A 24,695-nucleotide genomic window follows, 5' to 3' on the forward strand; every position below is an offset into this window, starting at 1 on the left:
ACTCTGGCACTCTGGCCTCTTCAATATCATACTAATTTCCCTCTTTGACTTCATCCCCATGCTCCATTGAGGTGGATTACAGCAGACTAACTTCCTCCCAAGTTCTGAGGGCATTGTGGAATTCCTCTTTCTTGGACTCGCTGGTCAGCCTCAGCCCCTACTGTTTGCACACACTCCTCAGCTCTGACATGAGAGGCTCTCCATGCTGGTCACATCCACCTCCATGTGTCGCCAAACACTTACGATGCAAAAGTGGAAGGACAGAATGATTTTTGGAAAAACAAAAAAAATACCAAATAAAAATCACAAGCTGATAAAAAATAGAAAAAGTAAATGTTTGCTTTCAATTTGAAAAGGAATTTTCAATGTCAACCTAAATCACTGGTACTCTAAAACACAAATCCTGGGTACCATCGCTGAACACCAATATAAGAAATTGGATTAAGGTAGAAGACTATCCACATCAATGAACAATCATATCCCTTGCAAGGGTGAATCGTCAAAGTCACTAAATTTACCTGACCTCAACACTCGATAGCTATGGCATGGAGCAGACACGTTTACGTTAGGACAAAGTAAAGTATTTATGCAGTACTACAGCATTAATGAAGTCAAAAACGCAACACAATAAAAATCCAGAATTTTAAATATAGAGTCAATTTCAATTAATAAAATGATGCCAAAATAGCAAAAGCCTAATTCTGGGAACCAGAAATAAGACTTTGTAAAGTTTTAGGTAAAAAAAAAGCACTAAGTTACCAAAGCAGGACAGCGGGTCATGGTAGACCGGGACATAGTTCAATTGCAGGCCAACAGCAATGGAGTATGGGTTGGATACACAAATCTCGTTTGACTCTGTCGGAGGTTTAACCTTAGGACTTAGGGCCCAAAACTGGAAATCCGAATTCAAATCCACCAGTGTGACAAGGTAGCAGTCCATGTCTGAGGATGACTCCATGACAATGGATAGCCACTGGACAACGTCTTGTGAAATTGTTGATTTCGGCAGAAAAAGCTTCCCATAGGAAATTTTCTACTTTGCGACCAAGGGAATCCTTTTGCTGATCGGATACTTTTGGTGCCTTCGCCCGGTCAAGATTTCTACTTTTGCACTCTGGGCCTGATTGAGATCTTGACGAATCTGGTCCAGATGCCACTTTTTCTACAGTTTCACCACCCACTTGCTTGGGGGTTTGCTTGCTCTATTTAGATGTTAGCGGGTCCATGGATGGAAGACTGCCTAAGTGCCGCCGACTCCACCAAGAATTTTCAACCGCACCGACTGTGTCATGAGCAGAAGCAGCTTTCGGCTTGAGTCCAGCCAAGAATACTACTGGGCCAATCACGATGTGCCTTTCTGTTGAGCATGGATACCTCCTACTTTGAGCTGGTGGAATAAAAATGAATGAAGAGAAAATGTACCTTATTTTCTGTTTCCCACTTCCGTTTCTGTCTTGAACCCCATTGTCCAGGTCCTCCCTTTGCTGGTATTACATGACCACGAAGAAAATCAACTCCACTGTTGCCACGATCTCCTAAACAGCTTTTCAAAATGGTAAATACTCTGACCTGCCCATGCTCCCCAACTATTCCAGCCAGTCAAGAACTGTGCAATAAAACTGCTAAATTATTTTTTGTAAAAGTTAACGGTATTTACCAAACCTTTTCAGATTCCTCATCCAATATTAGTAGTGACTTGTCATCCAATCAAAGGAAAGCAAAAGATGATGCCCTACGATTAGACAGCTTTGCCTCTCTAACAAAATGAGACACCCTCAATCTTCTGATTAAGGTAAAGTCAGGCTCCCCGTATGCTCCCTGCCCGAGTTCTGTACTAAAACTAGCAGCAGAACCAGTTGCACGAAAACTGACCTCCATTTTCAACACTATGTATACAGAAGGATATTTTCCTAGAGTTTGGAAACAAGCATCAATCCTGGCCCTACTGAAGAAACCTAGCCTGCACGCTAATGATCCAAATAATTTTAGACCTATATCCAGACTGCCACTGCCAGCAACAATCATTGAAAGAAATATGAATGCGCAACTTAACACATTTCTGCTAGACTCTAAAGCACTGCACTCAACCCAGTAGGATTTCAGAGAGGGCCACAGTACGGACAGTGCGCTTCTCAAGTCCACAGAAGAGATTAGAACCATCCTGGACCAGGGAGGAAGGGCGGCATTGGTCATGTTAGACCTCTCTGCAGCATTCGACACGGTCCATCATGCTTTACTGATGGACCGATTGGATGAGATTGGAGTCAGAGGCACTGCTTGGAAACTTCTCCGAACCTTCATATCCGATAGAATGCAAACAGTGGCCTTAGAAGAATTTGAAGCAGAATCTTTCTCCCTACCTTGTAGTGTGCAGCAGGGGTCTTCATTAAACCCAACACTTTGAAATATATATGTGTCCTCATTGGCACCCCTAATTGAATCCTTTGGCTTCGTCTTGACGTCCTACGCGGATGACACCCAAATTGTGGTGTCCATTCAACCAGAACTGTTCCAGGAAATGGCTTCTAGACTACAGGACTGCATGTACGCTGTGGGTAGGTGGATGGCACAAAACTGCTTGAAACTCATCTTCAGCAAAACGGAGGTCATGCTATTCGGCAACAACCCCAATTTCTGGACCCCTGATTGCTGGCCCGAGGTGTCAAGTCCGCTCCCCACTCCTAAAAGGAAAGTGAAGAATTTGGGAGTTTGAATAGACGACAAAGTGAGTTTCAGAGACCAGGGAAATACAGTGGCCTCATCAACCGCTTATATCCTCAGATCTTCCAAAAAAAGAAAAATTATGCCACTACTACCCAAATATGCGCAACAAACAGTTGTCACTGCATTAATAAGGTCCAGATTAGACTACTGCAACAGTCTATATCTTAAACTCCAGGAAGGATCTTTAAACAAACTTCAGATTCTGCAGAATGCAGCAGCTAGACTCCTTACAGGCACACCAAAATTCGATTCAATCTCGGGCAAAATTAAAGAATTTCACTAACTACCTGTTAGGAAGCGCACTCAATTTAAGTCCCTCAGTCTGGTGTTTAAAGACCTTCAGGGAACCGGACCAAAGTTTTTAAAACAAAGATTTCGCTGGTATACACCTCATAGAACACTGCAGTCTTCAGATGCAAGACTCATAACTGTCCCTAGGGTAAAAAAAGCCACTTGGGGAGGAAGAAGCTTTACTGGGAATAATGCCAGAGCCTGGAATGCTCTGGCATTATTTCTGCAAAGCATGACCAATCTTTTGGTCTTCAGGAAGGCTTTGAAAACATGTCTGTTTACTAACTGATCTTGCCATTTTCTCCTATGCCATTCAATCCTCTGTAGGCCTTCACACAGCGCCAGGACACCTACGGGTTACAGTTACGCTACACAAATACCAATAACATTAACATTAACATTAACAATCTAAGGTAAACTTCTTCTGCACTTGTCTTACTATGAATAGACTGTTGACAATTGCTTTAACCTTGTGTATTTTTACATTGCTCTTAAATGCATGTTTATGTCTAAGGCATTAGTGTACATTTGACAACTTATTAAGGTAAAATGAATATGCCTGTATTGACAGTTAAAAGAAAATGTTTGTGGTTGTGATGGTTGTGGGTGTTGTGCTTGTGGTGCATGTGGATGTGTTTTCAATAGTGTGTGAGTGCATTGTTTGTGTGCTATGCAACGTTAACAAAAGTGGCACGTTGTTATTTGAATCACCATGGTGGGATGCGGAAAGTCCCTCTGAATCGTCTGGCTTCACTGATTTGTTCTGGGGGAGGCCAAACTCATGGCAATCAGTGCAGTCTACAATCAGGGTCAGCTCATTTTTCATCTGGACAGCTGGAGCCACAACCTGCCTTCTTCAGCCCTGTACCACCAATCTATGTCCGTATTCCAGGACATTTGTCTTCCATTTGGGGATCCATAGATCAATCCCTTAGACTATCCCCACAACGCCCTACTTCCTCGGTTTTGCTCAAAGGTGGTTGTCCTTAGGTGTGGGCGGTGGATGCCCTTTCGATTCCTTGGCCCTCGAGTCTTCTGTATGTCTTCCCTCTGATTATCCTCCTCCAAGGGTGCTTCAGGCAATTCGGCTGGAGAGGGTGTCAGTGATCTTGATTGCCCCTTTTTGGCCTCGTCCCTTTGGTTCCCTCTGTTGCTTCAGATGTCCCAGGGCAGATTTGTTTGGTTACCAGTGATCTCTTCCCCGCTTAAGTTCCCAGTCCTGTCCTTGCCCTGTCTCCATCAATTGAAACGCACAACTTGACTCTTGAGCTCTTAGCATTGGAGACCTTAGGTTGTTCTTCTCTGGTAACACAGGATTTTCAGGAATCCCGCAGGGATTCTACACTTAAGTCTTACAATGTTTAAACATTCAAACTAAGCTTTATTCAATTTCCTCTTAGAAAAACCATCAAAGCATACAGATACATAAAAAAACATTAATTTATAAAAAGATTAAAAACATATATATCAAGAATAAATACAGGTACTTTGTAGAGCCTCACATTTTCATATTACACAGACTTTCTACGTTTGATCAGTCTTTAAAAACCTTGACATAATGTAACAAGTATAGACTTTAGAAATACGTATGCAGGTTGATATTGTATAAAACCCTGTGACCTCAACAGTGGTAAAATCCAGCACTTTCTCTGATCACTATAACATTTACAAAATAAGATGATATGCTATAATGACACATCGTCCCAAGGACATTTTACTAAATTTTGTGATCAATCATTAATCAGTCGAAAGCTAGTCAAACAATGGAATATATTAAACCTAAGTGAGTTAGGACAAACCTGTCTTGAGCATTATAGACATTTTTTAAATACGGTTGCAAATCGTAGGTAACCAGCATTATTTGGTTGTTAAGAATGCTGCACTTCAGCAGTTCAGCTTATAGTCTTAATTCCTCAAGTAGTGACAGATAATTGGCTTCAGGATTCTTTCTACTAATGCCTTCCAAGGTTTCAGGTTGGTCAAAGAACTCAGGATGCCAATGTCACCCATGAAATTTTTAACATATCTACCCACAGTATTTGATAGGTAGAGTGAGATTTTAGGCAATCCCTAATAATCTTATGACTGAGGATTGTTAGCTCTGCTGACCAAATTTTATGCCACAATAAAATTGGCTGGATCTTGACTAAATCAGTTAGGAAGGATAACCCTGGCTCAGTGATGCATACATTTGAAAGAGCAGATTCTAGCCACCGGTAAAGTATATCTCAAAAAGGCATTGTCTACTACTTGCAAGGTTTGACAGTCAATGTGCCCCAAAAACCCCACCCCATGTAGAGCTTTTGCTAAACATTTTATTTTATATAATGTTAAGAACTCCATGCATGGTTCCTGCCAAGTTTCCTCGAGGCGTTGCACACAGCTGTAGTGTTTTTCATAAATTGGAGCTTCCTAGCACCAATAGCCTGTAGGAGAAGGTCTTAGGCAGGCTAATCTTTATAAATTCAATCTTTATATCCCAGCATTTCAAAGCACTTTTCTTACACTTCATAACAAAAGTATTATATTTGTTAATTATCAGTCCTAAATTCTGCCTGTAATTAGCAAATCTTGTTGATAGGCATTGAAACGCCACAGGAGTACAAGCCATGAACATGGCGTCATCAGCGTAGAGGTAGGCCAGGGATCAGAAGATGTCCAAATTGTAGTAGATCACTACACTGGCCTACTAAAACACTTCCCAAACTGTTATTGTAAAATGTGAAGAGGAAGGGTGCCAGTATGCAAGTCTGCCTAACCCCTCTCTCTGTGCTGAAGCATCGGCTACATTCTTCCTTCAGTCCATACTGCACCCTGGCCCTGCTTCGAGAATATAGTTGCCTAAGAAACTCTAACAAGGGAGGGTCAACTCCTAGGTCAGCAATGATAGCCCACAGTTTATCATGCACCACACAATTGAAGGCTGATGACAAATCTATCAAGGCTAAAACCAGACTGCCATGCTTAGCCTGGGTATACTTCTAAATGAGAAGTGTCACGTTCTGCTACTTTAACCAGTGTGTCCAGTATTGAAATTGACAGGTAGCAAGAGGGGTTACGTAAATTTTCCTTCTTATAGATTGGCACTATGAGTGAGTCTGACCAGGTTTCAAGAAAACCTATGCTTCAACTGGCTCCTTTGACGAGCGTCAATAAGGGGGCCCAAAGAGCAACATTAGCTTTAAAAAGGTCCACAGGTATCCCATCGGGACGTAATGCTTTTACTCCTTTGCTCAATTATAATGCCTTGATGACCTCCTCCAATAGGAATGGAAGTTCAATGGGCCTGTGAGAGGGGCACCAATATGAGTGGGCAATGTCAAGAGACCAGAATCACTCTGCTGCTTATTGGGCTTCTTATAAATGCTGGAAAACTGAGCTACCCATTCTGATTCGCTAATAGCAATCTCCAATTAGCTGACATCTGCTGACCTTATAAAGGGGGCATTTATCGCAAGCTAAAAGGTAGTCTTATCATTGTTAAGGCTTGCTTCAGGCAGAGATTCCCAGTCTTCATATACTAGTGCTATTCCCCACTGATTTAGGGCTGGTTTATACTTTCTCCTAGGTGCCTGTATTTTTTGCTTGCATTTAGGTAATTTATGTAAAGCATCTTTTAATTTCCAATGAGCCTTAGAGCATGTTGAGTCAAACCACTCTTTCCTTTAGCCTGCTGAATGCCTTTTAACAACAAATAGCCCATCCTTAATCCTTTTCCTTATTGACGTGAAGGCCTCTATAACTTTAGCATGGTCCATTGTGTCATCTAGGCAAACCCTGAAGGCTTCTCTGTGTGTAATGACTAATTGCTCCAAAAAACCTTTGGGTTCCATTTGTGTCTATCGCAAGGAGTAACTATTTACACTAGCATTATCAATGTCATCCTCTAAATGAGATTTTTAATTCAACATAAATGTTATAAAAGATGGCAAGAAATACAGTATGTGGAAAATGGTCAATTAGTGAATTGTTATGAGTAATTAAAGTCTTAACCCTAGCAGAATATCTGTTGGAAAAGAACACAATCTATGACAGAATTTACGCCTCTCCCATTAACGATACAGCAAAATGGAACTGATGGACTATATCATTTGTTGCAGAAAACTAGATCATATTTAAACCATGAAACATTTTAATTATCTCTGATGGAGGTGTGTGGAAAGTGTGTATGGTCAATATTATCTCTAGTTGTTAAGCCGCATATTTTAACTGGGTTTATTGGAAATGGTCCCACTGATTTTATTGATTCAATAAGCAAAGTGCCTGCAACTAAGGCCCGACAAAGTACACCTAGTGTGGAGACCCATACATGACATTGTCCTACCTTTAAATACTGGCACCAGTTTAGCTAATACCCATGTTAATGGCTCAACCAATATTTTATCTTGGAATGTGGCAGCCCTGCGTAAAAATTACTGTGGTAGAATGGGTGGAATTTGTTACTAATTTTAACATTCTCTACCTCCAGGAGACCTGGGTGGTACACCCTATACATGTTAATGGGTAGAAGACATATCATACACCTGTGGTGTTGTCCACCTCTGGGAGACCCAAAGGGGGACTATGCATTTACATTTCGTATTACATGCCCCCTACTAGTATATATATATGGCAGTGTCTGATGTGTATTATCAGCTTATTAGCATCTAATTGCCCCCTGACTGCCTGCTAGGAATAGTGAACATTTATAATAATGCTCCAATCCTGGAAATATGTCCTGTTCTTCAACAATTGGAGAAGAGCCTTGAGTTCAATTGTAATGTTACCAAGAAAGAACTGATTATACTTTGGGGGGGGATTTTATTATAAACCTGTGTTCAAACTGCTCGAAGTCTTACATTAGGAACTGGGGCTGCTTTGTAGAATGGCGTACTGCTCATGAGGTGGTGACGGTTTATAGGAGCAGGTGAAGATTCTTGAGTTCCCAAGGGATGGATTTTTTAAAACTCTTGTCCCCTCTACTCTGGCTGCTTGATGGGCAGCTATCTGTGCCTGCAAGTTGTTTGTGAGATGCTCTAGAGGGAATTTCTCCTTAGGTTGTTGCAGAGTTTTCAGCTCTGCCGGCCGGTGTCTCTGGTGATTGTTCCTTCCTGTGACTTGTTGACTGTCCCTCGGAGTCTCCAGTTGTTTCCTTTTGAGCCTTGGATGGTTGCCAATTTGCTATGGTTCTCTGCTTAGTTGGCTTTTTGTTGGCCATTACTTTGGCCCGCCGGTTGGGGGAATTGGGGGCTTTGTTGATTTCCTATCCCTTTTTACAGTTTCTGCCGGAAAAGATGATTTTGCCTTTGGATTCAGCTTTTGTCCCCAAGGTTTCTTCTTAATTCCATTTTCTCCAGGAGGTTGTTCTTCCTGATTTTCCTGGGGAGGTTGATGCCCTGGTTCCCTCCCTTATCCTACTTCCTGTGTTCAGAGTGTCATTTCAATTAATGTGGAATTCATAGACAGGGGAGAGGCCAGAAAATTAAAATACCCCCACAACTTTATGGCACTAAGCAAACAAAAGAAGTAATAGCAACCCTCTCCAGAAAGGGAAGTCTCTTCCATCCAAGCATTTATCCATACATCCTTCCATCCACCTGCTAATATACAAAATGTCACCTTATAGTCTGTTATCTTTTCAGTCTTTCACCTATCATTCAGTCTTTCACCATTATGTCCATCCACTCATCCATATCCAAACCTATGCATACATCTCCAAACCTATTCATCCATCCATTCATCTATTCATCCATCCACCCTTTCACTCATCCATCTTTCCATCCATCCTTTCATCCATCCATCCTTTCTTTCATCCATGCTCTCCATCTAGTCATCCTCTCTTTCACTCACCCATCTAACCTTTCACTCAGCCATCCAATCATCTATCCTTTCACTCATCCTTCTAACCAACCACTCATCCATCCATCCATTTATCCGTTCACTCACCCAGTCACTCACTCACCATACATGCTTTCATTCACCTGTCCATCCATCCACATTCACTTTCAGTCATTCAACCATTCTTTCACTCACCCATCCACCCTTTCATCCATCCACCTTCCGTTCACTCGACCATTCTTTCACTCATCCATCCATCCACCATGTCATCCTTCCAACCAACCTCCCTTTTACTCATGCATCCACCCTTTCATTCAACCATGCTTTCACTCGTCCACCCTTTCATTCATCAATCCTTTCACTCATCCACCCTTTCAATCATCCATCCACCCTTTCACTCAGCTATCCACCTTTTCACTGTATCCATCCACACATCCACCTTTTCACTACATCCATCTGTCCTTCCTCCCTTTTACTCATCCTTTATATCAATTAATCCATCCACCCATCTTTCACTCAGCCACCCATCCATTCATCTATCCACCCTCCCTTTCACTCACCCATACATTCTTTAAATCCTGCATTCACCCTTTTTATCCATCTACCCATCCTTTTACTAATGCATCCATTCTTTCAACCGTCCATCCTTTTATCCATGCTTTAAGTACTTCATTTATTCATCATCACACCAACCATCCTTTCACTCACTCATCCATCCATCCTTTCAGTCTCATGCATTCATCCTTTCACTCACTCACCTTTCTGTGTCTGCCAAGCTGCAGACAGAGGAGGCCCACCAAGAACACCACCCGCTGTAGCTTCTAAAGTTGGGGGTTTATGACCTCCCAACATCTATACTTTCACTCATCCATCCATTCACCCATCCATCCTTCCATCCATCCTTTTGCACATCATCCATCTATCTACCCTTTCGTTCCACCCATTCATCCATCCATCCACCCTTTCACTAATCCATCCAGCCATCCTTTCTCATCATCTATCCACATTTTCACTCATCCACCCATTCACCCTTTCACCAATCCATCCATCCACCCTCCCTTTCATTCATTCATCCATCATTTCATTTATCCATCCAACCACAGTTTTGTCCATCTATCCATCCACTCCCATCCACTCATCTATTCATTCTTTCACTCATCCACACTTACATCCATCTTTTCACACATTCATTCATCCATCTATGCACCCTTCCGCCATAACCCTCTAGGAACATTGCATCCACATAGGGCGTCCACACACTTTTTAACTAAGCCGGATCTACCTGAACCATTAAAATTGTTTTTGAATAGGACTGATCCTGACTTTTTTTAAGATCCACCTCCTGTGCACTACACTTTCCTTGCCTTCTTAGCCGCACGCACCCCAGGGCTTCTTCAAAAGCTCTCCGGCAAAGTGCCCAGTTTACGGTGAGCCCGTCAGGCATTGCGGCGCCGGCCCGACGAGGAGCAACGCCCAATGACGAAGCATGACATCCTTCGGGGTGTGTGAGGGCATCATGAAGAAAGACCTGTCTCTCCCCTGTCCCCTCTAGGAACTGCATACCTTTTGCAGCATAGTCCTCTAAGAGCCCTGTGTGCAGGACCTGTTTAAACAACGGCTCCCGGTCCCAACCCCCCTTTTTTTGATATTGCAGGTTTAGCAACAGGATAAACATTTCTAACACCAAAAATGACTCGAATTGGAATACGTGTATTTCTGTACATTCTTTGGGGTATTGAAAGCATGATGTCAACATTGCTCGGCATGTAACATGTGGTATACAATGGCAGCTCAACATAACGGGTTGCACAGATTAACACAATAGGAGAAAAGCTGTACTTACTACCATCTCTCTATGAACAAGACAGCCCAAACTTCAGGACAATTGCTATAATCAGAAGGTGAGTTGCGTAATGCATCAGCAATGTGAGTTTAGCTAAGTTTTGGCACCAAAGTGAAATAATGAATAATTAAATCGCTGGTTAAAAACAAGCAAATGCCGAGTTTGGATTTCCGGCCTGCTATTTATTTTGGATTTTTCTTGTCAAATAAGAGAGGGCAAAGTTAGAAGTTAGCTTAAAGAATCTAACATATAAATCAAAATCAATTCTAGGCTGTGTTTAGTGTACAATATTTTACTGTATGTGAGAGGCTTGCTGTGGTTTCATGCAAAGATACAAAACAAATGGGTATATTTGCAAGGCCCCTGCGCCACCGGAGTTGCTCTGGTGGTGCACAATGCTGAGCCAGATTTACAAGGGCACGTAGAGCCACCCTGCGTGGCTTTTAAGGCCTTGAAAATATGGCCCCCTTTCACGCATTACTCTGCGTGATAGGGGATTTCCATGGGTGTTGCTGTGGGTATTACCACGCAACCCCCATGGATTCTGCAGCATTCCCAGACTTACAAGGTTTCGTGAATCTGGGAATGAGTCAGATTCTAACGCTTCCCCAGAAGAGGCTTTAAAGTGGCGCAACAAGGAGAAATAACTTTATTTTTCCTTGCTTTTTGCTCTTTCTATGTGTGCTGCATCCTGGAGTAAAAGGTTATCAATGATTGTTTCTGTGCAGGAAGGTGTGCCTTGCTGCACAAAAACAACAATTCCTGCTAGTTGCGTGCAGGGGAGCCTGCATTGGTGATAGGTAGCCAATTGTGTGCCCATGCAGAGGACAGCACAGGGCTTTGTCATATTGTTGTAAATAAGATGCATCCCTGCACATTCCTAATGATGCAGTTCAGCGCAGCAAGATGGCGTGCAACACTGCACTGCGTTATATTTTGTAGTAAATATGCCCCCAAATGTCTTTATCATCTGCACCCCACCGCTCACATGGCTTTCACTACAATAATATTTATAGTGCCATGGATACTATGCATTTCCCCTTAAGTGTGACCTGTGCTGATCATAACAAGCAAGGAAGTACGTACTTACTTTTGGTTACTTTGATAGTGTTTGGAAAAAGTAAACAGTAGGAGGAGGTGAGGAGGTGCAAGGGAGAGCAACAACAGGTCAGCAACCGCAGTGGGGGGAGCAGCTACAGGTGTAGAGGGAAGCAACAAGGACAGGAGAAGAGAAAGCAATACTGATGAGGAAAGAAACAAAGAGTTTTTAAAAAGTGCCACAATCCCAGAGCAAGCAGCTGTTGGACACTAATAAACAAATGAATCAGTACTTGGGCCATGCTCAATTTAATGGACAAACTCAGGAAGAAGATAGTGAATCCGACGTGCTGATCAATGAGAAGCACGGAAATGAGAGGCAATGAAGCCAAACAATGGTAAGCAATAATAAGGCTGGCTAAAAGCCCCTTGTTAGAGTTAAAAACAAAAAGAAACATCAGATCATCGCAAGCGACAGTACATGCGCTCTCTAGGCGAGACCTAAAACGTCATGTTACACTTGAAGGCTCCAGTCTCTCATAATGCAATACTTTTACTACTTGTTACCCCGCATATATAACCCTGCTATAGCAACCTCTTTGTCAACTTACTTCATGAGAAAGAAAAAGACAACAGCGAGGATTGCAAGCTCGATAAGAAGGTAGGGAAACACAAAGGAGACGATGGCTATAGTGAAGAAAATCATGAACGCCTGCTGCATAAAGTTTTCCACTTGGAATGGGAGCCTCACGTCCACCTCATCCATGTCTTTGGAGAAGCGGTTCATCAGCCTTCCGGTGGGAGTCGTATCGAAGAAGCTCATTGGGCTCAGCAAAACCTGTGGAGAAAATATTGCGTAATGTATGAGTAAAATGGTGCATGTGTCTGAACTTGATGATAAACCTACCAGTGATGTGGGATTGGCTGTTGCTACCAGAAATGATCATCTGCAACACCACGCATGCACCTAAGTCTGCACAAATCAAATGGGTGATATTAGCCAATCAAACGTGAAAGATAAGCTACACAATATTTCCATGAGATATTTGAAAGAACAAGTTTTGTCAGTATTTTGTCGCTAGTATGTAAAATACACATTTCAAACGTTTCTCTGTTGAGTTATTACCTTAAGGTAACAGCATTGTTAACATTTACAATAATATACAGCACATATCATGAACATTTTGACATACATTTCCTTTTAAAATACATTTGTATTTCAGTGTTGGGAAACATACTGCAAGAGTCACAATCGAAACGAGAAAGGGTCAAAAAATGATTGTATCCTTCCAGTTCAAATAAAGGGTTACTAAATAAATCACGATTACACCCAATCTAACAAGAGTACTCACAGAACTCCCTCAGAGTGTAATATATCGCATGTACCACGGTTGTATGTCCAAATACCATGCATACAAATATTGCCTGAAATACATTTTGTGACCTGAATACTGTTTGCAAAAATATTGTCTAATTGGGTCTAGATTTTCTATTGGTGACTGTTATGATCTGTGGTTCGGACTTCACTTTCCACACTCATATACTAGTCGATCATTTTGGGGAAAGAAAGGCTGGCAGTGCTAGGGAACTTCAGCAACACTCAATAAAAGTTTTGGTGAAAGGCTTTGCATCTTTGGAGAATGCACGACACAGAGGCGGCTAAGGCCAAGTACAGAAACTACATTTCCCATAAGGCCACATACCCCTAATGATATTTAAAAATATAAGTGACCACTAGAAAGATATAAAGTATACATTTCCCCATGGCCTAGAGCATCCTTGATAGCGAGTCTTGACACGATTTTGCTGCAGCCAGGATCTTCATTCCAATCATTATGAATACCCTGGGGGTAGTGTTTTTCACTTTTTTAAAACATGTTTAAAGTTGAAGGTGAATACAGAGAAGCATTCTATGGAATATATTTATGTTTCAGAAACAAACTTGAATAGTTTAATATACTTGTTCAGGGTTGTATCCTAAGCTGCGTGTGCTCAGGAAAGAGACTATTTAATTTGGGTGTGAGATATATCATTGTAATAAATGCTTGTTACAGTGAAGTTTATGAAAATAGTCTTGAAAATGGATCAGAGCCAGAGACTATTTACTCATTATAGAAAAAAGTAGACGACTTCTTGTTAGAAATGGGATTTCTGGTTGGCTATGGTGTGCGTCTAAGCCAGGCATAAACCACCACTCTAGTCAGGGCAAGGGAATTACACACCGTAGATAGCGCCAACTCACTCCCTTGGTAGCTTGGCAGAGCAGTCAGGCTTATCCCAGAGGCAATGTGTAAAGTGTTTGCGCAACACACTCACACAACAGCGACACACTAGGCACACCACATAAGAAACTCCACACAAGGTTATGTAAAAATAGCATTTGTATTACTCAGAAAACACATTAGAACGTACTCACATATATACACTGTGCCACCTGGAATTTGGTATGACTTTACAGGTATTATATACATTACAGGGCCAATTGGGCTGCTGTCATACATCACAACTCACAGTTAGTGAAGACAACCAGTAACTACTGGTAAAGGTGCGTCTAGCACACCACATTAAGCATCAAGCATGTGGCATTAACATAATAGCATTTCCTAGTATGGCATGTTATGCAAAACATAATCAGCAGTAGTGCAGTACATCATCACAACCCATCCTGCCCACCATCATCAGCAGTGCACAGTAATCACTTACTAGGTGCACACATTACCACCACAGCATAAAAAGAAAACATTCTGCTGAGACACCATCACTGCACTTAGGGTGTAACCTAGAAAAGTGGTTACCACACTCAGGAGCGGCGCCGGCGCTCCTGCTACCTGTAGCAACTGGTTTCCCAGCATAGGCTCCTGGGCTACCTGCCCGCCTACTACAGGAGATTCAGCAATTTTGCAGAGAGCCTTTCTCCTATGGGACCCGGGGGCCTTCATTGAGGTCTCGCCTAGGCCTAATTGCACCAAGAATGGCCCTGGGGCCTCACACCAAAATTCGGGAGTGGGGAGTGCCACACGCACCAGGAAATGATCCCGCTGCTCCGCTTGTAGCATCAGCACTCCCACGACGATTGAAATGTAGCTTGGTTACTACGGGTGGTTGGGACGGGCCCTCCTAAGGTTGCCTCCCCGTCTTGCTCCCCAAAACAACCTGCCCACACCACTACGGCAACAGTGCCTGAATACGTCGCGGGGATGAAGAATGCCCTCTGTGCTGCATTTGCCGGGTGCATGGGGCAGTCCGTTGTGTTCGAGGCAGCAGCCCTTGTCTTCTCTGACACTAGGGGCCAGTCGCACCCTCAGCCCTTCGGTCGCGCACCCTCCTGGGCCATGGAGGCACAGAGCAACAGTCTCCCTTGGGCACAGGGCCTTCTGGCTTGGCGCGCTGGTAAGCGGCTCCCAAACACGGAGCAAAGTCTCCATCGGGTCCACTCTCTGTGACCCCGCCAACAACCAGGAAAAGCTTCTGCCGTGGTTGCTGGGCAACACTCGTAGTTCCAGCGGCGCTCACTCGACTGACGAGCGACCACCTTTAGCTTTTGATGGCCAAACAGGCTCCCCTTGTGCCTGAGGAACAATCTGCCAAACACAGAGCTTCTCCAAAATATAAGCGCTTTGGCCCCCAAGGAAACAAGCACCGCCACCTGCAGTCGACCACAGAATGCAGGGAAAGCGGGGCGCTCACCAGCGCTGGGTTCAGAGCCAACTCCATAAAGCGCTCAGCCTGCCTCCCCCCCTGAGGGCACAAGACCGTCAGCACTCTTCTCCTGAAACCCCCTAGGGCAGGGCTGAGCACAGGCAGGCCAGCACACAGGGCCTCTCAGCAGAAGACAGCAGCTGGATCCGACAGCAGCACTTCCTGGTAGTGTCTTTCCTTCAGGTCCACATAAGCACAAATTCCTCTACATGGGGTCAGAGCCCCAATATTTATATCCCATATTGTCTTTGTTCTGCCCTGGCACATGTCGCTGGACCAAGTCAAAACAAGTTCTGGGGGGCACTTAACAAGTGCACAACAGTCCCCATTGTTAGTGTAGGCTCTGGACCCAGACACACCACAGGGGGACTGACCAACATTGTGGAAAACAGGCACAGTCCTATTCATGTTCAGATGCTACTCCTCCCATTACTCCAAATGCAGACCTGCCTATTCAGCCTAGTGCTGACTCACCCAGCCCCTCTGGAGCCACTGCACCTCCCCAGCCCCTGTCATCCAGAGCCAGACATGCAATACACAACAGGCAGGCACAAAGACACATAGCACACAGAAATGTCCACTTCTAAAAGTGGCATTTCTAAAACATTTATAATAAATCTCTGAACACCATTACGCATCATTTATTACCACTATTCCAAACATACCAAACCTGATCATGCCACCCCTCTCATTTCAGGAATTACCACTGAAACACATATCAGAGAATCCCCAATGCACTCCTTTGAGAGGGCAGCCTCACAGTAATGAGATTTGTCACTATCAGGACATGCCACACAGTTAGGGCATATGTCCTACCTTTTATCTACAGCACACCCTGCCAAAGGGCTAGCTAGGGCCTACTTTAGGGGTGACTGATATGTAGTAAAAGGGGAGTCACAGACGTGGCACCCACTGTATGTGCCACGTCACAGCAGCAGTAAACTGCGCGTGCAGGGCCTGCAATGGCAGAGGCCTGAGGCAGGTTTAAAAGGCTACTTTGGTGGGTGGCGCAAGCAGCGCTGCAAGACCACCAGTAGCATTTAATTTACTGGCCCTGGATATATGAGATACAACTTTACAAGGGACTGATAGGTAAATTAAATATGCCAAACAGGTGTAGACCAATCTTACCAAGTTTATCATAGAGAGCACATATACTTTAACACTGGACAGCAGTGATAAAGTGCCAGGAGTCCTAAAACCACCAACACCAGGTCAGACAAAATACCAGGAGGAAGGCAAAAAGTTCTGAGATGACCCTGCAAAAAGGGCCAAGTCCAACACTTCTCAGAAATAGGATTGAGGTAAAACCAAAACTCAAGTAATATGAATTACATAGATATTATTTATGTGTAAGGTTCAAGAATGTTATAGTTCCACCAATATCACAAAGACTCTGAGGCATAGGGATATTCTTATGGTTTATGATTTGTTGCGGAATATCTTAGGTGCTTCTATTAGGTGATAAGTAATCAAATATATGAATCTTGTTTTTAGTTCTCCACAATATTTCATATCTCTCTTTTTCTCTTATCCCAAACACTTTTCTTCAAGCTACCGATAACCAACATGTTCTTATTTTGAATGGTTCCCTGTGGGTCCAGAGAAGTTCATTGCTATGGATGAATTTGAATTTTATGATAGTGCATTCAGACATTAACTCCAATTGGGAGATATTTTTGTGAACGATATGTGGGACTGCATATTTCTGTCAGATGGTATTTTTGTATCATGCGATGTATGGTCAAGATATCCAACCCCATTTTGATTTGCTTCTTAATTTTCAAGGCAGGAATCACATCCATCAGATTATGAATACCTATGTGGAGAACAAACTATCCATCATTACTGCTGTAAGAAATTGGGAATATTAGTTAAGAGGAGTGGTGACCCACCTTTAGTAATAACTTCATTTCTAGTTAGGGTGAATCATTGAGGCCACTAAATAAACCTGAGCACAACCCTTTGGTAGCTATGGCACAGAGCAGACAGGCTTACCTTAGAGGCAATCTGTGAAATATTTATGCAGTACCAAAACAGTAATAAAGTCAGCCTCCTCTCTAACAGTGTCTGATACCAACATCCAACTCAATTACAACACACATCCTTGCACTCCGAGCAAGGACCACTCAGATAGACCCAACTCAGCTACCAGAACAGATCAAAGCATCAACTCCAGTCCCTCTCTCCAACCAAAGTATTCTCTTGATAACCCATCCCCCAATCAATCACGAATCCACTTCCCATCCCTCCATGCCTTGAGAGACATCACCTCTCACCAAACTGAAGACTGGTTTAGCCCAATGTTCACACAACTCGATCACTGCAATTGACCTACCAGGAAAGTCACACATGCTATCTATGATCACCCTTTCATTGACCTCCACCCAGAGAATCTACAATACCTCACACCTGACAACTCGAAGCAAAACACTTCCACACCCTCATCACCAAACCAAATACCCACGATCGATCTAAATGAGTGATGAAGTCTTATGGAAAGTTACCTCGAGAAAGCAATGCTGGGTATCAACAAGACCCTAATGAACCTAAAAACGTATCCAGAGAATGCTCATTGCCCACACCTCTCGCCTTTCTCTGTCACCAAACTATCCCTTCAGTTGTCTAAAACACAATCAAATAGCTGGATTAAAGTACCTCTCATCAACCAAGCTCACAGGTGGAACAATGAAGCCCCAGGATGTCCCACAATAAGGCAACAGAGCTAGCCAAAACCTATCACTTGACGCCAACCAGAAGAAAAAAAACACCCCCAAGATTCAGGTGATCACTTGTATCGGGAGAGGCATTATACCATCTAGAAACACTGCCAGACTACCAGTACAGCACACTAATTTCCCCATGGCACCTCCTCTCAGAAGTACAACAGCAGCAGAAATATCAAATTCTTGCTCATAAACTGTAGATCTGCATCCAAGCATGCATCTAAACTAGCTGAAGCCATCCTCAGCCACAACATCAATATTGAATTCATCAGAGAAACTTGGTTTAATGAATCATCATACCCAATCCTTGATCTACTAGTCCCTCCTGGGTTCTCAATCATCATAAAAGACAGAGGATTGCCAAGGGAGTGGCTTATGCATAATCCACAAGAAAAGTATCACTATGGTGGAAACAGATACCTTGATCACCAGCATATTTGAATATCTAAGCACTACTATAATAATGAAAAACAATAAAGCAAAAAATGTTGTCTCCTCTATCACCCAACTGGCAACGCTTTCGCCATAGGTTCAGACCTTGTAACTCACTGCTCACTCTCCAGTACCAATAATATAGCCCTAGGTGATTTCAACCTCCATTGAAATGATGACAAATCCTTAAATGAACTCTAACTCAGTAATAGACTTATCCAATACTGCAAAGAACAAACCCATACCAGAGGCTCAACCCTGCATGCCAATATATCCCAAAGCGATAACCATTGATAACATCCTCCCAGTCGACTGTTCAAAGTTCAAAATATTTATTGTTTCAGTTAATTAAAACCACAACATTACAATTTCTTATAACAAGCTGAGAACAACAGTAAAAAGTTGTTTTGTGTATCCTAAAATTGTAAAAATCTTCTGTTTAGCAATTGTTAACACTCAAGTGTATATAAAAAATGTATTTAAACAGTTAGTTGATCACTTAATAATATACAGATGTCTGCAAAAATACGAGATTAACAATTAATAAGTCCGGTACATTAATTAAGTCAAAGTCCGCTGTACGAAAGGGAGTATTTTTCAAATGTTCTCACCCCTGCTCTCCATTATCTTCAGAATACAAAGTTCTCTCTCAAGACCAGTCAGTCCTATTTAAGGCTAGCGTGCAGTAGCTCGAAGTTCATTTTTTAATGCTTGCTCGTGTACGGTAAGAAACTTTATTAATTGACAGTTCAGTAAGGTGTCAGTTGGGTCCAAGCCTGCTATAATTGCAGATCTGCACGTCCTTATTCCTCTTATGTTCATGGCATATTTTAGGGGAAACACCCGTTACAACGAGGGTGTTTCCACGCAGTGCCATTGCAACGCGACTTTCGCATCGCAGGCGGCTTTACAGCGCATGCATTAATAACGCATGCTACAACGGCGCACTGACATTTACATCGCTAGTGATGACAACGCGATGATAAAGCATTTACAACAAGCATTTACAATGCAATGGTCTCTGCATTATTAAAGGTAGAGCTATTGGCATTGCTTATGACATTTTTTTTTTTTAAATCATAAATAAATGGCATTGTCATTTACATTGCCAATAGCTTAATCGTTAAATAAATGGCATTGTCATTTACAATGCCAATAGCTTAATCGCTCGCCCGCAAACACAGCCAGGTGGCAGGGGAGCAAGCACAGCCAGGGGGCAGGGGAGCAAGCACAGCCAGGGGTGCAAGCACATAACAGATGCTGAATCCGCAGCTATTCAGTGGAAGAGCTCAACATACAACAAGCAGGAAAACAGAGGCACGAAAACGGCGGGTACAATCACCGGATCACGAGCAGGGAAACAGGGGCACGAAAACGGCGGGCACAATCACCGGATCACGAGCAGGGAAACAGAGGCACGAAAACGGCGGGCACAATCACCAGATCATAAGCAAGGAAACAGAGGCACGAAAACGGCGGACACAATCACCGGATCACAATTTGGCTCAGGAACCCTAAAACTCAAAATAAAAAACAGACAAGTCTCTAACACAGATTAGATTGAATTTGACATATGCCATGCGCAAAAACTCAAGACCAGTCACCTATTAAGCGATCCATCAGAATTCCAAAAAGACAAAAAAAGCAGGTACAACTCAAACGTTTTGGATGAAAACAAAAAGGCCCTATATCTCCTACAGTGTAGCAACCAGAATTGGTAACAGATAATGCAGCTTACACTCAGTTGAGAGGACCAGTAAGTTTGCAACATCTGATCATTTATCCCACTCAATCCACACTGCACCACTCCTAGCAGCACAACAGAACATGACTACCGCATTCTTTACTTCTTCAGGCCCGGGAAAGGTTGCTGACCCACACCACATCCACCCAAAATTATCAGTCCTGCAAACCCTCAATCACGTTTATTAATGTACCGAGATTCTACAAAGAGACAGGAAGCAGAGTATGCTGTAATACATAAAACGGATTCCTGCAAGCTACTGGTTTACAGTATTGAAAATCAATGTATCCGTAAGGACAGTCACTGCATCTACCAGTACCTTGTACTGCAAAACTACAGAAAAACATAGCTTGACAGTAAACAAGCATTTATGCATACTTCACACCATGATAAGAAAGCATGCATTCACACATACACCCATGCACACACACATAGCCGTCCATGCAGTTATGCAGACTCACACACACACACACACTATGGTTAGAAAACACGCATTCACACAGACACCCATGGACACACACACACAGCCGTTCATGTGTTTATGCAGACTCACGTCATGGTAAGAAGGCATGCATTCACACATGCACCCATGCGCACACACATACAGCGGCACGCAGGCACGCACTTACACACACACACACCCATATCCATCCGTTTCTGCATACACACACAACCAGAGCCACACACACACACCCAGAGCCACACACACACACCCAGAGCCACACACACACAACTGCTCACCCACAGGCGGCACCGGAGAGGGAAAGACACTAAAAGTACATTGGCTAACACCCGCAGGCCACAGTACCGAGGGCGAGAGGGTGCTAAGGGGGAGGGGAGGAGAGGTGACGCGGGGGGGCGGGTCTGTGAGGACCCACGGAGCAGGGATGAGGGGAGCCTGGCAGGGAAGGTGAGCCATGGCAGACTCTGGGGTGGGGGCTGTGGGGGCGGTGGATTAGGTGAGGGGGCGCAGGGGCAGCTCTGAATGACACGATAGATTTTTGCCTGGATTGCTTTGTCAACATTTACCGAGTCTGACAGTACAAAGGCAACGGAGGAGAGCGCCCCGGGCAGGGGCCCGTCTGCGGCTCTGCGCGGTGTGTGCAATCACATTAGGAGCATGTAAATGTCCGGCGCTACTCAGGGACCCGAGGCTTGACGGCTGGTGGCTCTGCAGGGGGGAGGGGGGTGTAGTATAGGACGATGACCTGCCAAGGAGGTAGCCATGGGAGCGCGGGACAGGGACCGACAAAGGAGGTGCTTCATAGGACTGTGCCCGATGCACACCTTCCCAGCCTTGCAAGATCGGTGCAATTACCGGCCAACAGTAAATCTCTGTCCTTGCCTCTCACCACAGAGTCCCACAGGTGAAAGAATCCCCGTGATACAAATGGGGCTCGGTGCCTTCTGACAGCTTTGGAACTTGCCGACCGGGTATTTTTTCGCAAACACTTTCAGAAAAATAATTGAAACCTCATTGCCATTTTTTCTCGTATTTTTGTTACTAATAAAACATGAACATTTATTGCTTACATTTTCGCTGAAAAGTTTTTTTAAAAAGAAGCTGAAACGTGCAGAGCCAAAAAAGCAATGTCAAGTGCAAAACCACTAACATGGGGAAGGCGATGAGGCCCCGGGTGAAACAGGGATTTCCCGAGATGTGTCTCGGGGCCAAAGGGTGAGCGGCGGGTTCTTGTGACTGGAGGTCTGGGGGGGGTTCCCCTGGCCTGCGCACGTCTGCTCGGCTCTCCAGGCCTCTCCACCTCCATGCCACTGCTCCTTGGTGGCAGGCGCACGCACGTTTCTGCTCCAGCTCCTCCGAGGAAGTGGCAGGCCGGCACTGCCAGCCTCAAAACACCCCGAACCCTCTCTGGATGTTGAAGGCATCCCGGCTTCCTGGCGCACTGCGTGCAGATGTGAACTCTAGGCCAGCTGGGCGACGAGCCAGGGATAAGTACGATAACCGTGATGATTGGATAACCCTTGTGGTTACATAACCCTCTACCCTAAGTCACACTGTCCTTTAAACTGTCATCACATTACTGCGTGAGACACGTGCCTCCCTTTCCCGAGGTAATGCATGAAAGATATCTGGGAATTCTCAAAGCGGTGAGCGGTGCGGGTGTAGCAAAGGCTACGGCTTTCGAAGTCCCTCGCGCACCCGGATTCCCTTAAGCCGGAGACACACCTAATTCCACGGAGAGCTGCACGTTATCCACTTACTTATGTGCCAAAGTTGCAGGGGGAAGCTCTACCGGACTGATCGAGAAAATAAGGACCACATCTCTAGACAAAACAAGAAAAAAAATGGTGGCCGAAAAATTCGGAATCGGGGGCGTGTTCTGAGTGACGGGTGATGTCACAGTCGAAAGAACGCAAAAAAACACGCCCCCGAATCCGAAAGAGACGGGGCTTTATTGGAGTGACGCCTGTCTCCTCCAATGGCTGGCCTCTGTTTAGGAAGCCAGCCAATGGAGGAGAGAGGAGGAGAGAGGCGGGTTCAAGCCCCCATACTCCAAATCATTAAATCTCCTCCCGGAGACTGCGCAAGCACAGCCTTTCGGTCCTCGACCTAAAAAACGGGAAGCATTGTAGTGCTTCTGCCCGCCTTCATTTTTTGCCATGCAACTTCAGGGGGAGCGCGACTTCTGCCCGCCTTCATTTTCTGTTATGCCACTTCAGGGGGAGAGGGCTCAAGAACCAAGGAAGGCCGTACGCGACATGTAAGATGTGCAGGCTGTCTCAAAGCACTTACAAAAACATTGCCACACACGCACACGGAGTTCATGGTCACGGCACTACTACATTTCACACCGCTGTTGTGTGTGGCACCTGCCTGTTCATGGTGACGTCACTAGGTGCTATTGCTGTTGTGCGTGCCACTTGCCCGTTCATGGTGATGTCACAAGGTGCTAATTATGCAGCGGTTTCTAATAAACAATATTTACCTCATTAGTGAAATGCAATGTTCCGATCTCCCTCTGCACCATCATGCGGAACAATATGACTAACAGTGGGAGGAAATTGTGGTTGAACCAAGTCCAATTCAGAAATAAGAGGTCAGGTTACGTATAAGGATTCAGAAAAGGGGGTGGTGATGAACAGAGTGTCTGAATTAAGCAGACCACTCTTACCCAGTCCAAAGATCAGGGCTTGATCCATCACCGTTATTTATCTCACTGCCCCATCCCAGCTCAGAACCTGGCTATATGCAAATTAGTCTGTCCCTGGCCCATATAATTATGTCCACCCTAAGCGTGGAAGGGTATACTCAGATGTGAGTCCCTTGCTCATTGCACCATCAGGATTCAAGCAAGCCGGGCCGAAGACGGCTGAAATGCCAGAAACCGGTCCCCGGAAGCTTGTTTCCTTCCCAGTGTAAGAATTGGCTTGTGTAGTCTGGTCTGCCCTGTTCCCATGATGCACTGGGCCAGGGACAGACTAATTTGCATACAGCCAGGTTCTGAAACTGGGATGGTGCAATGAGCTAAAAAACGGTGTTGGATCTAGCCCTGATCTCTTGACTGGGTGAGAGTACTCTGCTTAATTCAGAGACTCTGTCCATCACCACCCCCTGTTGTAATTAGGTTACGTATAAGGACACTGCCTAGAATTTCAAAACCTTTTTTACTGCAAATTGGGCGTTAAGCAGAACCGCTTTTGGAAGGGAAGGTGAGAAATGTTGACTAGGAGCCTTGGAATGTTCCTCAAGCTGCATTATTCTGCAATAGGTCTCAACACTAGAGATCCATGGATGCCTCCCCGAAAGGCCTGGGAATCACTTAAGAACCCCTGTTGAGCATGTTGGAAGCGGTTCATGTGAACAGAAGTAATGTGATGATGAAGGGGCAAAGACTGTGATGGTGGGACGGAAGCTCATAAAGCAGGGAATCCGATGGAACAGCCCCCGTGATAAAGTGATGATGACTGAAGGAGCACAAACAGACCTTACCTTTAATGCGGTCTCTTTACAGATGCTCGTGTCACTTACACCTCTGCTGCGTTGTGCCAAGGCCTCCACTTTTAAAGTTTTCCTGCGTGTTAATGTACTTCTGGTTGGATTGCCAGGCTGGGCCTTCATGGATTTGTGGGAATTTACATCGGTGCACACCACATTGAGGATGCTGAGCTGGGCGTACCAGCTGCCCTCACACTGCTGTTTTCACATGAGGCCTCCAGGCGCTGCATTGGTAGTGTGTTCCTCTTTTCACCTTTCCACATAGCATTTGATGTGAGGGCGGATCTTATCCGGAGGTCCGATGTCATCTCACCTCATTCTAGACAGTTTGTGTAGGGTGGTCTCAGAGGTCTTTCCCCCGTCTTTAGTTACCATGCTCGGCGCTCGGGCCACACACCTATAATTGGCTGTCTATTCATAGAG

At 44.3% G+C, this 24,695-nt stretch overlaps 1 protein-coding gene across 1 annotated transcript in view; it reads right to left on the minus strand.

Annotated features, from left to right (window-relative positions):
- LOC144799981 (ATP-binding cassette sub-family C member 12-like) overlaps nt 1-24,695 on the minus strand; it is a 973,671-nt gene that overhangs the window by 260,360 nt on the left and 688,616 nt on the right. The window contains exon 21 of the mRNA XM_078671636.1: nt 12,325-12,551. Coding sequence (XP_078527762.1) covers nt 12,325-12,551 — 227 coding nt within the window. The remainder of the gene's footprint in view (nt 1-12,324; nt 12,552-24,695) is intronic.

This window comes from Lissotriton helveticus, chromosome 12, assembly GCF_964261635.1.
Source record: "Lissotriton helveticus chromosome 12, aLisHel1.1, whole genome shotgun sequence".
In the NCBI taxonomy this organism is placed as follows: Eukaryota; Metazoa; Chordata; class Amphibia; order Caudata; family Salamandridae; genus Lissotriton; species Lissotriton helveticus.